Below are 15,478 nucleotides of genomic sequence, written 5' to 3'. Positions count from 1 at the left end.
AGATACTAAAAGGGCTGTAATGACTGTCTCCTGCCCTCCTCTCTCTCTCCTGGCCCCTCTGCCGTGATGCAGGGAGACGCCATTACACCAGCTATACTCATCAGCCTTCAGCAAGCAGAAACTGCAAGACGCCCCTACCAAGAAGCCAGTCCTTCCTTTCGGAGAGCTGCCGCCTGGGTACCAACATCTGCACACCCAGCTCCAGTACGAGTGCATCTCACCCTTCTACCGCCGCCTGGGCAGCAGCCGGAGGACGTGTCTGAGGACTGGGAAGTGGAGTGGGCGTGCCCCGTCCTGCATCCCTAGTGAGTCAAGGCTTGTCCTTGCGCTGAAGCAGCTTGCATCTCCCATGGCTGCCTATGAAAAGCCCCTGACCCTGTTGAAGACTTTTGGGGAAAAAAATCCTTGTCCAAAGAATAGTCCTCTAATATTTTCCCCCAGCTTGGTGAAGTCTGAAATTCCACAGTTAGAGTTTCCTTCCTTTGGCTTAAACTTATTACTTAAACTTATTAGGAGAGATGATTAAATCTTGGATGAATTTTTGAGGAAGAGGGGGCATACTTTCTTGTGGATGATTTTATCATATTTACTTGGAGAAAAGGGACAGAACAGTCATTAAACACCAAGTGGGGAAGGGATTAAAAGTGCCAGAGAACTTCTAGTTATGTCATATTGGTTACCTGAGCCCCAGTTTTCATCCTCATCACCCAATGGTATTAATTATGTTATTGTTAGTAAGTAGTGAGGTATCAGTTACTTACAGGTTATAATAATGATTACTGAGATAATACATGGAAATGTCTGGAATGGGCTTTTGCACATACTAAGCTACTACCCCATCCTTTTTGTCAGAGGAGAAGAATATGGCTTAGTTCAAGGTGGTCATCTTTATAGCAATAGTCATGATATTTTGAGTCTGTTTATATACATCATCTCATCCACTCTCTGCAAGAACCTAGGAGACAGTTGTGATTACTGTATCCATTTTGCAGGCAGGAAGACTGAGGATCTAAGAGATTAGGCAACTTACCCAGTAAGTGCCTGGGATGGTAAGACTCCCAATTATAACCCTCAACTTTATAGCCAAGCATGTTAAGGTGGTTGATTAGTATTTAAAGAGAAAAAAAAAAAAAACAGGTTAGATGCTCTGTGGTCTTGACACCTAAAGGGTCCACCTTTCTAGATATGTGCTCTGTTGGTTGATTGACACATTCCCCTCTGGATGGTAAGGTCTGAGTTTATCTCACTGAGCTGGTGCTTTCTCCATAGTCTGTGGAAAAACCGAGAACGTCTCTACTCCGAAGACCCAGGGCACACGCTGGCCGTGGCAGGCTGCCATCTACAGGAGGGCCGGCGGGGTGCACGGGGGCAGTCTGCACAAGGATGCCTGGTTTCTGGTCTGCAGCGGTGCCCTGGTCAATGAACGCACCGTGGTGGTGGCTGCCCACTGCGTCACCGACCTGGGGAGGGTCACCGTGATCAAGACGGCAGATCTCAAAGTCGTCCTGGGGAAATTCTACAGGGATGACGACCGAGATGAGAAGAGCATCCAGAGTTTGCGGGTGAGAGTGGGCTGCAGCCTGGAAGTCCGGTTTCTTCCTCGGCAGCTCCCAGCACCGGGAGAGCAGTTATTCTGTCAATCTGTTACCTTGGCATCCAGTGCAGAGCCTGGAAATACTAGGCACATGCATGCTCAGTTGCTCAGTACTGTCGGACTCTTTGCGACCCCGTGGACTGTAGTCCACCAGGCGCCTCTGTCCATGGAATTCTCCAGGCAAGCATACTGGAGTGGGTTGCCATGCCCTGCTGCAGGGGATCTTCCTGACCCAAAGATTGAACCCATGTCTTTTGCATCTCCTGCATTGGCAAGCAGATTCTTTACCAACTGCGCCACCTAGATGCCTAATCTTTCATTATTGGCAGATACTAGAAAGGGGCATCTAGAAATACTATGAAGTCTTTCCCTCCCCAAAAAAAATTTTAAATAAAATACTAACAAATATCTTCTATCATTGGGGTCATTGAAAGGTAACCAACCACCTATTACGTTTAGGACACGGTGCTAGGTAGACTGTGAGGACATAGAGACTCCTAATAAATTTCTAATATTATTTTCTTTCCCTGCCTACCTGTCTCCCTCTATACCATCCACCCATTCATGCAATCTAGCTCATCCATCTGTCCATCCAGCCATCCATTGTTGAGTTCCCACAGCATGCCATTCTCTAGGGATACACACAGAACTGAACAAGGCATGATTTTTGCCCTGAAGAGTCCACAGGCTAGGGGAAGAGACAGACCATTATATTGTGACTGCTGCTGCTGCTGCTGCTAAGTCGCTTCAGTCGTGTCCGACTCTGTGCGACCCCATAGACGGCAGCCCACCAGGCTCCCCCGTCCCTGGGATTCTCCAGGCAAGAACACTGGAGTGGGTTGCCATTTCCTTCTCCAGTGCATGAAAGGGAAAAGTGAAAGTGAAGTCACTCAGTCATGTCCGACTCCTAGCGACCCCATGGGTCTGCAGCCTACCAGGCTCCTCCACCCATGGGATTTTCCAGGCAAGAGTACTGGAGTGGGGTGCCATTGCCTTCTCCGATATTGTGACTAATCCAGCACAATAGAATCCCTGGGTAAATGAGCTCAAATATATAACAAGTCTATAAAAATGTTACAGCGTATCACAGATGTAAGCTCCAGAGGGCCCCATCAAAGAGGGTGATGAGCAAGAATGGGGACAATCAGGGGAGGCTTGGTGGAAAAGTCTTGTGGACCACCCTAGGTGTAGCTCTTATCTTACTGCCTTGAGGGTAAATGAAATGTTTCCAGTGGACCAGAGGTTGCCAGCTGGTAATCTGTAGAGGTTTGTGTTTTGATAATGCTAATGTATATTTTTTAATCAGTTATTTGCCAACATTTAAAAACCAGGAGGTTTCAGCCAGAGGTCTGGAGTCTATTCTCTGGCAAAATGAGCATCTCTGCATGGCAGTGGTCAGCTGAGCAAAGTGGTGTGCCTCTTTGCTGGGGTGTGTACTCCCGTTCTCCGAAGCCACACTTGTCCACTCCACTTATATAAAAACCACGCGCCAGCCCTGGTAGGCATTTCAGTTTGCAACCCTGGAAACAGAGCAATTGCTTTCTATGATCCATTGAGCAAAGTGTGTCTGAATAACTGCAGCTGGCTCTCAGACATTTTCTCCCGATAATTTAGCCCTGGGGCTTGCCTGTTGCCGTCACTGTGGGGTCGGCCTCTCACCACTGCTGTCCATTCTTTACCTTCGTAGATTTCTGCAATCATCCTCCATCCCAACTATGACCCCATCCTGCTGGATACGGACATCGCCATCTTGAAGCTCCTGGACAAGGCTCGCATCAGCACCCGCGTCCAGCCCATCTGCCTGGCGGCCTCTCGGGACCTCAGCTCCTCCTTCCAGGAGTCCCGCATCACCGTGGCCGGCTGGAACGTCCTGGCAGACGCCAGGAGCCCCGGCTACAAGGACGACGCGCTGCGCTCAGGGGTGGTGAGGGTGGCGGACTCGCTGCTGTGTGAGGAGCAGCACGAGGAGCAGGGGATCCCGGTGAGCGTCACGGACAACATGTTCTGTGCCGGCCGGGACCCCACGGCCCCTTCTGACATCTGCACAGCTGAGACGGGGGGCATCGCGGCTGTGTCCTTCCCGGGCCGGGCGTCCCCGGAGCCCCGTTGGCACCTGGTGGGGCTGGTCAGCTGGAGCTATGACAAGACATGCAGCCACAGCCTCTCCACGGCCTTCACCAAAGTGCTGCCTTTTAAAGACTGGATCGAGAGAAACATGAAGTGAGCCGCAGGCCCCGGGAGGAGCGTTTCTATGCAGCCTTCCGTGTACCTGTCAGCCGGGGCGGTATGGACCCGAAGTGGGATTCTGCCCATGAATTTGGCTGTGCCCGGGCTTCTGATTTCAAAACCAGTGGAGGGCGAGTCGAGCTTACTTTCTGGTAGGCCACTGCCTCCCTGACTGCTGGGGTCCTCTGGAAGATTCCCACGCTGCTTACAAGAACTCAGTTTCTTCCAAAGAGACTATGTGAGTGGCAAAGAAATTCACCCCATTCAAACAACCCAGTGGCCTTTCCCGCCCACCTTTTAGTGCTGCAGATGCCATGGTCAGCTCTGGTCGAGAGAAGGTTGACCGGATTCATCCGGTCTCTTCCAAGGCTCCAACCAGACCGACTTCCAAAGAGCCACCGGCAGCCCAGCCCCGGACAGCGAGCCTGGCTGTGCCATTGGCCGTATCACAGAGTGGCCCTTTTCCTTTCCAGTCACCTATACATACTTTAATAAAACCAGGGTTGGCTTCTGACCCATGGAACATGTGTCCTATGGCTCTGATTCCTGCCTGCAGCTTTTTTGAGCTACATGTGTTGGGACTGGTTGCTGGGGTCAGCCTTTTAACAGATCATCATTCCCAAATAATGCATATAGCAAAGCCAGTGCCATCTGTTCAATGCCAGTGCTTGCAGTTTGCTGTTCATAGCATAGGAGAGAGAGGGGGTGGGCACCATTAGATAAGGCACAAGCAGAGGAAAATACCAGGGCCTTGACAATTTCTAGTGACCCCTCTGGTTCTCATGTTCTACTTTCAGGCACAAAACTCTGCTTTGAACCTCCAGAAATCTCTAGGACATATTTTGATAGCATCTGAATTGGAATCACGTATTTATTTACACACGATTGAGAACCCGCTCCTTCATTCTTCTCTATAACTTACACAACTTTCCTTTCAAGCCCCACGCCTGACTCTCACTGCATAGCAGAGGAAAAAAAAAAAAAAGAACCCAATCTAGTCCCTGAAGTGGTCTTTTCAGGAACATTCTCTTTTTGGGGTGACTCACTCCTTTATCCTTTCTCCCCAGCTTTCACCAGTTTCCTCCTGTCCCAGATGGTGCCATGGAGGAGTAAGTGACTCTGAGCCCTGGGACATTGGAGGCCTCCTGAGTTTCTGCAGGCTCTTGGGTGTGTGTGGTATTACTTTCTCATTCCTGGGTGTTCAGGGGACATTGGGTGCTCAGGTCTGTAACAAGTGTAACTTGTGCGGAGTTCTCTCTGCTTCCCTGGGACTCTGCGGTCCTATCCGCTCACTTGGCTGCTCTTTGGGTCTGGCTTGCACTGATACTCCTGAGATCTGGAGGGACTCCGTCTTGACACTGGTTTGGGTAACTCAGCCTCCTGGCCACAGTGGCAGCCTTCTTGGAAGGCTCCCCAGCTGGACTTTTAGTGACCTCCTCTTCCTCCCCTGAAGGCTTGTGGGACTTCTCGGTCTTTTCGGTACCTCCTGAGGCCTGAAAGTCCAAGGTTGGTGCCAATACCTGGGAGACAGTCATATCCTACAGACCCCAACAGAAACTCTTCCCTCCCTTGTCAGAGAGAACTTCGACCCCAAGGACTTTAGCCCCAAGGCAGGATGCCACATCTATCCCCCAACCTGCGTCCCCATCTCTGTGTCTTTGCCTCATTCCCTGAGCCAGCAGAGAATTTCTGGTACTTTCTCTCTTGGTTAGGCTTTTTTGAGGCTTTCCATAAGTCAGGCTCCCCACCCCCGCTTTTCATTCACTCCCTCCATCCTCACGGCTTAATCTAAGATCAATGTATTGGTGATCAACTTCTGAGGAACAACCATCCAACACGTAGTAGGTTAAACTGGACTGTTGGATTTGACAAATATTTATCAGGTTGCTCAAAAGTTTTCTTTTTTGTTGTTGTTGTTTTTAAGCCTAGAAAGTTTGGATCTCAAGAGGTGTAATGGTAGTCAGATCAAAAAGATCTAAATTCCTGTCTTTCTACTTATTTTAAGTGATCTTGGGCAAGTCACCTAATGTCACCTGTGTCTGTTCGTCATTTATTAGGTTGGTGTGCTGAAGTCTGTCTTTTGCAGTAGCTGGGATGATTCAGTGAGCTACCGTGTAAAGCAGTGAACATAGTACCTGGCGTACAGTTTAGTGCCTCTAACCCCTGGCAGGGGCAGGACTGTCCAGCTGGGCACAGGACCATAAAGCCTTCATATCTACCACTTCTCACCTGGGCGTCCATGCTTACACCTTCCGTTCTTTCACGCTGGTCTGACTCTTCACCTGCACTATCACATTCCCTAGTTTCTTGACACTCTCTTTACTCTTTACGTCATTTTCTGTCTTTGCCTCACCGCTCAGATTTGGTTCTTGTTACATCATCTCTGCTATGACTTTGTTCCCTTTAGAAGCTGAGTCTGGCCCCCAGGCCAGGTGACACCGCCTGTGGCTGCTTAGTTAATAGCCTCATGGCCACTCGCCACTCTCCCTACATCTCCCTGCCCTAGTACTGCTCTCACTACGAGCACTCAACCACACTAATCAGGATGAGGGAGTCAGATACAAGCCTGTCCCTGGGCCATACCTGGCACTGGAGGAATCTCATCCATCTCTGTCATGTGGTCCTTACATCTTAGGGATAGAATGCCAAGGATGAGGGATCTCTTCTTAGCTGGAAATCTGGAGTGTATATCAGTCAGGGATTTTTCAGAACTTTTAAGGGCCATGTAGCATAAGGGATTACGATGACCATAGACAATTATGGGCACTGGTGGCAAAGTCTCCTGGAGGTTGTGGCCTTTGCATTCGATGTTGGACCTGAATTCAAGTGGGCAGCAGTTGTGAAGGAAAGTTGGATGTGAAACTGGAAAAGCAAGGATGAGCTGGAACCCACAAGACATCAAGACTCATGTCTGTCTCTGCTGTCTCCAACCTCTATGATTTGAGTGACCTGCACCCCCACACACCTGGTCCAGGGGACTCGGAGAAGCTGGAAGAGGATTTCCAGCAGGTATGGGAGGGGCTGTGGGCCAGGGTGCTGTCCTGCCCTGGAAAGGTGAACGAGCCAATCAGTGACGTGTATGAACTGCCAAGGTGCCCGACGCTCTTACCAACTTCCAGAGTGTGGAGACGGCCGTAGCTTTACTCTCCTTTTCAAATCTCATGTTAAGTTTCTCTGGTGCCCACTGTAACCTGGAGGCATACAGGGAAGGGGACTCTGCAAACGTAGTTGCAGCCCCCCTCTAAGTCGACATGGAACAAAAGTCATCACAAGTCATTGCATGAAATAATAATGTGGTTGTTGACTGCAGATGCCTTTGTGGAGAGCTGGTGAAGGCTTCTGTTTCATCCAGGTTAGTTTGGCTCTAATTTCTTTTGTAGTGGTGTTTTGTTTTGTTTTAGACACATGCAACCCCCAACATCTGACATTCTATCAGCGAAGCCTTGGTGCCTAGGAGCTGGCCTGGCACTCACTTCAAAGCTATGGTGTTCTCCTGCTGAAGATCAATTATTTCACAGCGTGCTGGTATCAGTCAAGATCCTTCTGTGGCTGTGATGGATCAAGGCAGACACAAGGCTGCTTTATATCTTGTCAGTGAAGAGGCAAAAGCAAGGTCATTATACAAACCCAAAAATACCAATGATCCCCTTCTCCTGGTTGAGGGCAGTGACTGTCTTTACTTGTTTACCAATTACAGTGTTAGCCTCTATTTTTCCTTCCTCCTAGGTAAGACTTATAAAGATAGCCAATTACAGAATTACCTCCATTTAACTAATAGCATCCAATCTGCAACAAAGCCCCACTTCCCTGAGACTTCCTCAAAACCACCTAATAGAAGCCCAAATCTTAGAATAAGTTCTTTCTAAAACTCTCTTATTTTTTTTTAAATTTTTTTGGTTGTTCTGGGTCTTCGTTGCAGCTTAGGAGCTTTCTCTAGTTGTCACGTGATACGTGGGATCTTAGTTCCCTGACCAGGAATGGAACCCAGGTCCCCTGCATTGGGAGGTGGTTTCTTAACCGGATTCTTAACCACTGGACCACCAGGGAATTCCCTCTAATACTCTCTTGATGATGTACATTCTCTTTCATTTTGAAGAGCAATAAATCCATCTTGTTCAACTAGGATTAGCCAGGTTTAGCATCAAGTGAACTTTCAAGAATTACTAAGTAGTCACCCACAGTGCTTTCTCTTACTTAAACTCCAGCGGGAATTGAGATGAACGGGCAATCCAAATAAGCTAGTGTTTTTATTCACAGGGTAGTTAGAACTTCAATTGAGTCTTGAGTGTAGGTGGAAAGGAAGTAGGGTATTGTAAGTACAGACAAAGCTTGGAAAGTACATAAGATTAAACATGGAGGGGGCTGGCTTAGAGAAGGGCCAATTCTTTTTTTTTTTTTAATTAATTAATTTTGGCTACACTGGGTTTTCATTGCTGTGCACAGACTTTTCTCTAGTTGCAACGAGCTGGGGCTACTCTTCATTTTGGTGCATGGGCTTCTCATTGTGGTGGCTTCTCTTGCTGCAGAGCATGGGCTCTAGGCACCTGGGCTTCGATAGTTGCAGCACGTGGGCTCAGTTTTATAGTTGCAGCTTGTAGACTTTAGAGAGCAGCCTCAGTAGTTGTGACGCATGGGCTTAGTTGCTCCGTGGCATGTAGAATCTTCCAGGACCGGGGATCGAACCTGTGTCCCCTGCACTGGCAGGCGGGTTCTTATCCACTGTGCCACCAGGGAAGTTTGAGAAGAGTCAATTCTTTCCTTATCACGAATCCTTTGTTACAATGACAGGCCAGGTTGGCCAGCCAAGGCCAGTCAAGGTAAGGCCAGTTGGTGGTAGATCTCAAAAGCTAGGATCAAAAATTTGGCTTCTTATTGCCTATTTGCAAACATTCAAGCCCATGTTGATGTCTCCAGGAGAGTGAAAAGACAGAAGTGGAATTCTAGAAAGACCCATCAGGCTGGCTGTGCTAGATAGAGGCAATGGTTAAAAGACCCAGCCTGAGTTCAAATCCCAGCTCTGTCACTTACATGCTGTGACCCTGAGCATGACATTCAATCTCTACCCTACTGTGGTTCCATCCACAAATGGGAGTGAAATGATATGGGGATTCAGGGAGTTGTGTGTCCATGACTTAAGTATGTGGGACAGCATCTGCCATGTTCTTATTCTCTCAGTCATGTCTAACTCTTTGTGACCCCATGGACTGTAGCCTGCCAGGCACCTCTGTCCATGGGGATTCTCCAGGCAAGACCACATCTGACCTACTGCACTCTATAGATATTGGCCGCTGTTGTGACGGTGGTTGTTTCATTGCTGTTCTTCAAACAGGAGGAGACTGGAGATGGAGAAACCAATTATGAGCAACCTTAGGACGGGTGGAGAGAGGAGGAGAGGATTTAGAATGCTGTTGAGGTACAAGCATGTGGAAAGAAGTTTGGCAGTCTGTGGAATGAGGTTGAAAACAGGAAAGAGTGGGCAGAAATAAATGGGGTTACAGGTTAAAAGAACCAACAGGGTTGAGAGCAAAAAGCAATGGGACTAGGGACTTCCCTGGTGGCCTAGCATCTAAGACTCCATGCTCCCAATGCAGGGGGCCCAGGTGTCATCCCTGGTCAGGGAACTAGATCCCATATGCCCGCAACTAAAGATCCTGTGTGCAACAGTCAAAAATAAAGAAAAGCAATGGGATTATGTAAGTGGGAGTACTCTGCATAAATTTCTAAGAAAAAGCGTTAGAGCTTGCACTAGTTTTTTACACATTTCCCTGTCTTCATGTGTGTGTGTATGTGTGTGGTGGGTCGTTGGGGGGGCATACAGGATGGACTTAATAAAAAGGATCAGGTACAGCTGGACAAGTAGGAAATTTGCAGCCCTCTCACTGAGTCCTCACCAGCATAATACTTGTTGTTCTTTGGAGTTATGGCTGTGGAGTTTGAATATGAATCTTTATAGTTCTTTGGGATTTTCATGCCTCCAAATTCATCATCTACTCATAACTTAATAGGCCTTCCACACTTGCCTCCTCTATCGGAATATTAGTCAATAAAATCTCTTCCATCATGAATTCAATCAGAGATTGTGAGTTCATTCATTTTTCTACCTATCATTCATCCATCCACAAAAATTGAGTGTTAAGGATTGAAATACTAAAGATGGACAACATAGGCTTGGTGCTTGCCCTTAATCAGATAGTCCCAGAAATACATGGATCATCAGAAATCATGATGAATACTAGGAAGAAAATTCAGAGTATTGTAAAATTGCAGAACAAAGGTCACTGATTTAACCTGGATGGGGCAGGATAAAAGGTTTGCCTCCCGGAGGAGATGATGACTGATCTGGGAAGAAGTTGACTATTGGATGGAGGGTGGGGAGAGGGGAAGAACAGACAGAGATGAGCATGTGCAGAGATGTTGAGAGAAGGGTTTTTGGCATATATAGAGAACTTCCAGAGAACCAGTAAAGCTTCAGAGGAAATCATGAGGAAGGGAGTGGTGTGACAGGAGGCTGGAAATGGAGTTCTGGTGTGTATGGCACCACCCCGGGAGCTGAGAGCACCACACTCTATATGTCAAACTCCATGAACTCCGAGAATGTACGCTAGGAACTATTAGTGAGGCCATCAACTCATCACCTGTAGCCTTTGGCTTTGACCTTGTGTTTTTCTGTTATCCTTCTAACCTTCATGAATGAAGACCTTGAGTCTCCCAGCAATGACACAATTGCATAATGTTCTAAAAAAGATCTTAAATGAGGATGAGGTGAGTTAAAAAAAAAGACCGAAAGTCAATGCAAGAGGCAAAGAAGTAAGACCGTTATAGCTTCACTCCTGCCTTATTTTTTTCCCTTTCTTTAGTATCCTGTGAAAATGTTGAGTGAAATACTTTTTGGATCCCTAGGGCTTGGGGAAGTTTATCTTTTTAGGGCTGTTGGAAAGACAAGAACATTTTGGAGTGATTTGGTAGCCACTTGTGGTCTCTTTTTGCTTTTCTTGGCAGGAGGACCTGCTTTCCCTGGCAGGCCCCTGCCCGGATGTGCTGTTGAGGCCCAGCATTTTAAGAAGACTGTCTCAATGGCTGAGGTTTTTAGGGATCACTTCACGTTTGTATTCCAGTTCACCAAGTGTTTATCCAGAGGCTTGTGGACCAGGCACGATAGAGAGTTTTGTCAACAAAGAAATAAAAAAGTCAGTAGATAAAATTAGGGAATAGCTTTCTTGGGTGACAAATACTATTAGAGATTGAATTCTCAGAGGAAACAAAAGACAGTGTTATGTTTCTGAACTTATGGTTTCTAGGAAAAGATAACTCCAAACAAAAGAGAAAGAAAGAGTGTTATTAATCTTTGTTTCGAAAGGGGGACAGGATGTTACAAATAAAACAGTATCTAGGTGCTAATAAGTAAAACCTCCAAGTGAATTAGGACTCTCCTAATTTGCTGTTATTCCCCAAAGGCATAGTTTAGCCTCTGATTTAAAAAATATCGCTAAATCTATAACCTCAACTTAGAAGTCAATTACCTGTTTGCTGTCTCTCTTTTTCTCTTGATAAAGAAAATAACTTTATGAGAAAAATATTTTGGGATTTGATAACAAATTCCCCCTCAGAATTACCAAATTATTTCATAAAAAAAAAGTGAATACAGAAAATAGAACCAGAATCACATCACTGGATTTCTGGGGTCACAGAAGCCTAGCTTGGGTCCTTGATTTGATCCTTTAGCCAAATCATTTAGCATTTAACCCCAGCAAGCTGTATCAAGTAACAAAATCCTCTCCCAAACGTTAAAAAAACCCTCTCTCCATCATTTTGCCCATCATAAAGATGTCACTGCTGAATGCCATCCTAGCAAAACAAAGGGAAAGATGTATAAGTGGCATTCTTTGCCATGATTAGAAGAAATGGGAGGGGGATAGAAATGAAAATACCAGCAATAACTCTCAAGAAGTGTTTCTACTTTACACTAGGATCAAGCTACTAAAAAAGAGACAGTTACTCTAATTCAAAATTGTGTGGTTTTTATGGTGGACATAAAGAATTTGTACCAACCCTGACATTTTGCCTCAAGTTATCTCCTAGAAGATGCTGACACATAGGAATGATGAACCAGGGACTCACAATTCATCTTTTCCCACTGTGTCCTTTCGTCTTTCATCGGTGCTGAGTAAATGGAGTGAATTTGCACTCCTTCCATTAGAATTCATCAGGCAATAAGTGTAGCTAACAAATGCTTCAGTCTTCCTGAGCCTTCTACTTAATGAGGTGGTTTCTGCCTGAAGAATGGGTTATATTTAGACCAAGTTCTCAGTCTGAATTGAGATTTCTCTGAAGTGACATCTCTTTTCTCATCAGCATAGAGAGTCAGGTAAAAATAGAACTCCCTTACTTCCTTTTGCTAATGCGTGTTAACAAGAAAAGAGTGAATGAAACTAACTTGCATCTTACTGCTCTGAACACCTGTGGGAGAGGTAATTCTCTTTATCTTCTATTCAGTGACCACAGTGGACAGAGCTATAGGCAGGCTCTCTGTAGCTGTACCGTGTGGTTGGGTCTGAAGCACCACCTCCATTATCACTTCAGAGTGATGACAGCATGATGGCCAGGAGGCTGACATAATAAAGATGACAATAGCCATCACTGTGTGCCAGAAACTGTGACATCACCTCCTTTAGCTCTCCTCCAAGCACAGGGGATGGGGTCATTACTAGTCCCATCAGTGCCCAGAAGGTTAAGTGACTCACTCATGTTCATTCAAAATGGAAAGAGGGGGAGATGGATTCCATTTGAAACTCACAACTCCAAACGTGATTGAGATGAGTGGTTCCCAGGTCAATGTAATTCTGAAAGTGAAAGTCCCTCAGTCTTGTCTGACTCTTTGAGACCCCATGGACTATATAGTCCATGGAATTCTCCAGGCCAGAATACTGGAGTGGGTAGCCTTTCCCTTCTCTGGGGGATCTTCCCAACCCAGGGATCAAACCCAAGTCTCCCTCATTGCAGGTGGATTCTTTATCAGCTGAGCCACAAGGGAAGCCCAAGCATACTGGAGTGGGTAGTCTATCCCTTCTCCAGTGGATCTTCCCAACCCAGGAATCGAACTGCGGTCTCCTGCATTGCAGGCAGATTCTTTATCAGCTGAGCCACAAGGAAAGCCCACGCATACTGGAGTGGGTAGCCTATCCCATCTCCAGTGGATCTTTCCGACCCAGGAATTGAACCAGGGTCTCCTGCATTCCAGGCAGATTCTTTACCAACTGAGATATCAGGGAAGCCAATTCTGAAGGTCATGTTATAACTTCTATGGAGGCCACCGTCACTTTCTTAAGACAATGACCCGTGGCTGCTGCTGTGAAGATTTTCCTCCTACCAGTTACCACCCTAAAGTCCCTTCTCTTTCTAAACCCTTTTCGTTTTCAAGTTAGTTTCAGGCTTCTCTAATTGTCTCTCTTCGATGCTTTCAGCTTCAGAGCCAATGTTGTGTGAGAGTATTACCGTTCCTCTCAAGTAGAACTGTGTACAAGAATTTTCATTCATGGTTTTCATTCATCCTAAAAATAGCTTGCAGTTCTGCAAAATTAGCATACTCATTTTAATTGTCTTGATGAAGAGGCCTCCAACATCCTCTCTGTTTTATTTCTTTCTTAAAGACCTTACGGTGTCTATCTTGCAGTCTTAGTGATCGGACCAAAGTTTCAAAAGACAGATCCAGACATGCTGCTGTTTCTCTGGGTCACTTTCTTCTGATAAACTCTGGACATTGAAACATTTCTCCTCTGTTGTCATCATGATGGGGAATGGGCTTATTCAATGGCCTTTTATGGAAAAGCAGTGTAGGATTTTTTTCTTTCTTTTCTATATTAGGAGTCCCCCTCCCATCCTGTGTAGCATCAGAGATGCAATAACCAATCTCAGGCGATCTGAAGGAAAACCAAGACAGGGAATGAATTCCTTAGAAGAACAGATAAGAGAAGGCAAAGTCTTTATCCCTTCTTTGGTCCAACTAAGCTCCTAAAAGGACTGGAGAAGAACACTGAGAATTATAGGATTTAGGATTGGAACCTTTGAGGCCATCTGGTGATTTCTTCCATGGTATTAAACGTACCATCTTCTCATTTCTAGCCAATGGTCTGACTGGGTCCTCCCTGCCAGAAGATCCTCCGTGATGGAGAGAGTGTTGCATGGGGGCAACCGGCTCCAGTAGTGATGTCATTATTACTATAGGTTGCATAGAAGAGAGGTTAAAAGCAGGATTCCGCAGAAAGACTGCCTGTACTCAAACACCAGTTTTGACCCCGCTTCATCCATGGGTCCTGTAGGTTTATTCTCTGTCTCCATTCTGCTCTGTTCCCTGGGAGGCTGAACTATAAGAATTGAACTACAACTACTGCATATGAGTTATGCCAATGTGCTCCCCTGCCCTCTGCTTTCAGCTATAGTCAACAGGGAGACCCACAGGGGAGAGGAGAACAGGAGGGAAGTGGGGGTTAAGTTATTTATTCCCAGACCCCTCTCCAGCAGGTTGCCATGGCTACAAAGTCTCAGTCTGTGTCAGGTGGGACCGGTGTGCCCTTTGGGTTCAGGCTTAGGGTGGGTAATGATGCCCCACTGTTACAGTCTGTGGGCTCTGCCTTATGCCTTAGAGTTTCCCCACATCTTTCTCTTACCCTTCTAAATTGTCTCTTTATTAAACTTTGCACAACTTCGTTAATTTGAATATGCCAACTTTTTCTAGCTGAGCTCTTGACTGACACAACCACTCACTATCTGTGTAATGTTGGTCAAATTCTATAACCGCTCTTGGACTGTTTTCTCCTCTGTAAATTGGGGGTAATAATAATAATATATGCTGAAGAAGGACATCTTAAGAATCAAATGAGATGATTTATAAAGATACTTGGAACACACAGTAAGGACTCAGTAAATGCTAGAGTAAAACTATTAATACAACTGCCATGAAGTCTCAACCTGAACACTACCTTAATGCAACTATGGTAAGTTGCTTCTCATAGCTTGACTTAGGTTTTAAGTCAACAATCAATAAAGCAAAAAAGAAAAAAATAATTCCTCAGAGTCAAAATTAACCTTGAACATCCCTTAAGACGATGCAGTCAATTTTTTGGTATTCAGTCCTGCAGAGTTTTTATTCATGCCAAGTTTGATAACCTGTGGGTGAGACTTAAAGGTGAATCTGACATGCAAATGTCAGAGAATCCCACCCCTTCTGCTTCTGCCATAACCATGGAATCCCTAGAGGAGACTGAGAGATGCTAGAAAATTCGAAACTATTCCTGCTGGCTTATAGGGTTGACCTCATTCTGTTCTCACATCAGAGCTTTATCGACTTAATGTTGGCTGGGAGATTTGTAGTTTGTTGTGAAGACAGAAAGGAGTTAATGGGGTCACACTTTAGGTGGCTTTAGGGGAAGCTAGATTTTAAAGTGGGCTCAGTGGGAAATTAAATGGGGTGCATACTGCTGCTCCCATATGTCTGAGATGACCCTTAGATAATCATTCAGCGTGTGCCAGCCTCAGAGCTAAGCGTTTCCTCCATGTTAGTTATCTGGTTTAACCTCATGGCAACTATGAGGTGGAACTATTATGTTCTCTGGTTTTCAGATGAGAGAGCTGAACACCTAAAGTGCCCAGTCTAAGACTATA

General features: G+C 46.0%; 1 protein-coding gene across 4 annotated transcripts in view; it reads left to right on the top strand.

Moving 5' to 3' along the window:
* PAMR1 (peptidase domain containing associated with muscle regeneration 1) overlaps positions 1 to 4,343 on the top strand; it is a 181,277-nt gene extending 176,934 nt beyond the window's left edge. For all 4 annotated transcript variants that reach the window (XM_081538104.1, XM_081538105.1, XM_081538103.1 and 1 more), the window contains 3 exons: positions 73 to 305; positions 1,270 to 1,562; positions 3,282 to 4,343. In XM_081538104.1, the coding sequence (XP_081394230.1) occupies positions 73 to 305; positions 1,270 to 1,562; positions 3,282 to 3,818 (1,063 nt within the window). In that variant the 3' untranslated portion in view covers positions 3,819 to 4,343. The remainder of the gene's footprint in view (positions 1 to 72; positions 306 to 1,269; positions 1,563 to 3,281) is intronic.
* Positions 4,344 to 15,478: the final 11,135 nt, after the last annotated feature.

This window comes from Giraffa tippelskirchi, chromosome 11 (assembly GCF_054371585.1).
Source record: "Giraffa tippelskirchi isolate mGirTip1 chromosome 11, T2T-mGirTip1v1.2.pri, whole genome shotgun sequence".
NCBI classification, from domain to species: domain Eukaryota; kingdom Metazoa; phylum Chordata; class Mammalia; order Artiodactyla; family Giraffidae; genus Giraffa; species Giraffa tippelskirchi.
This window is presented reverse-complemented; position numbering and strand designations above follow the sequence as displayed.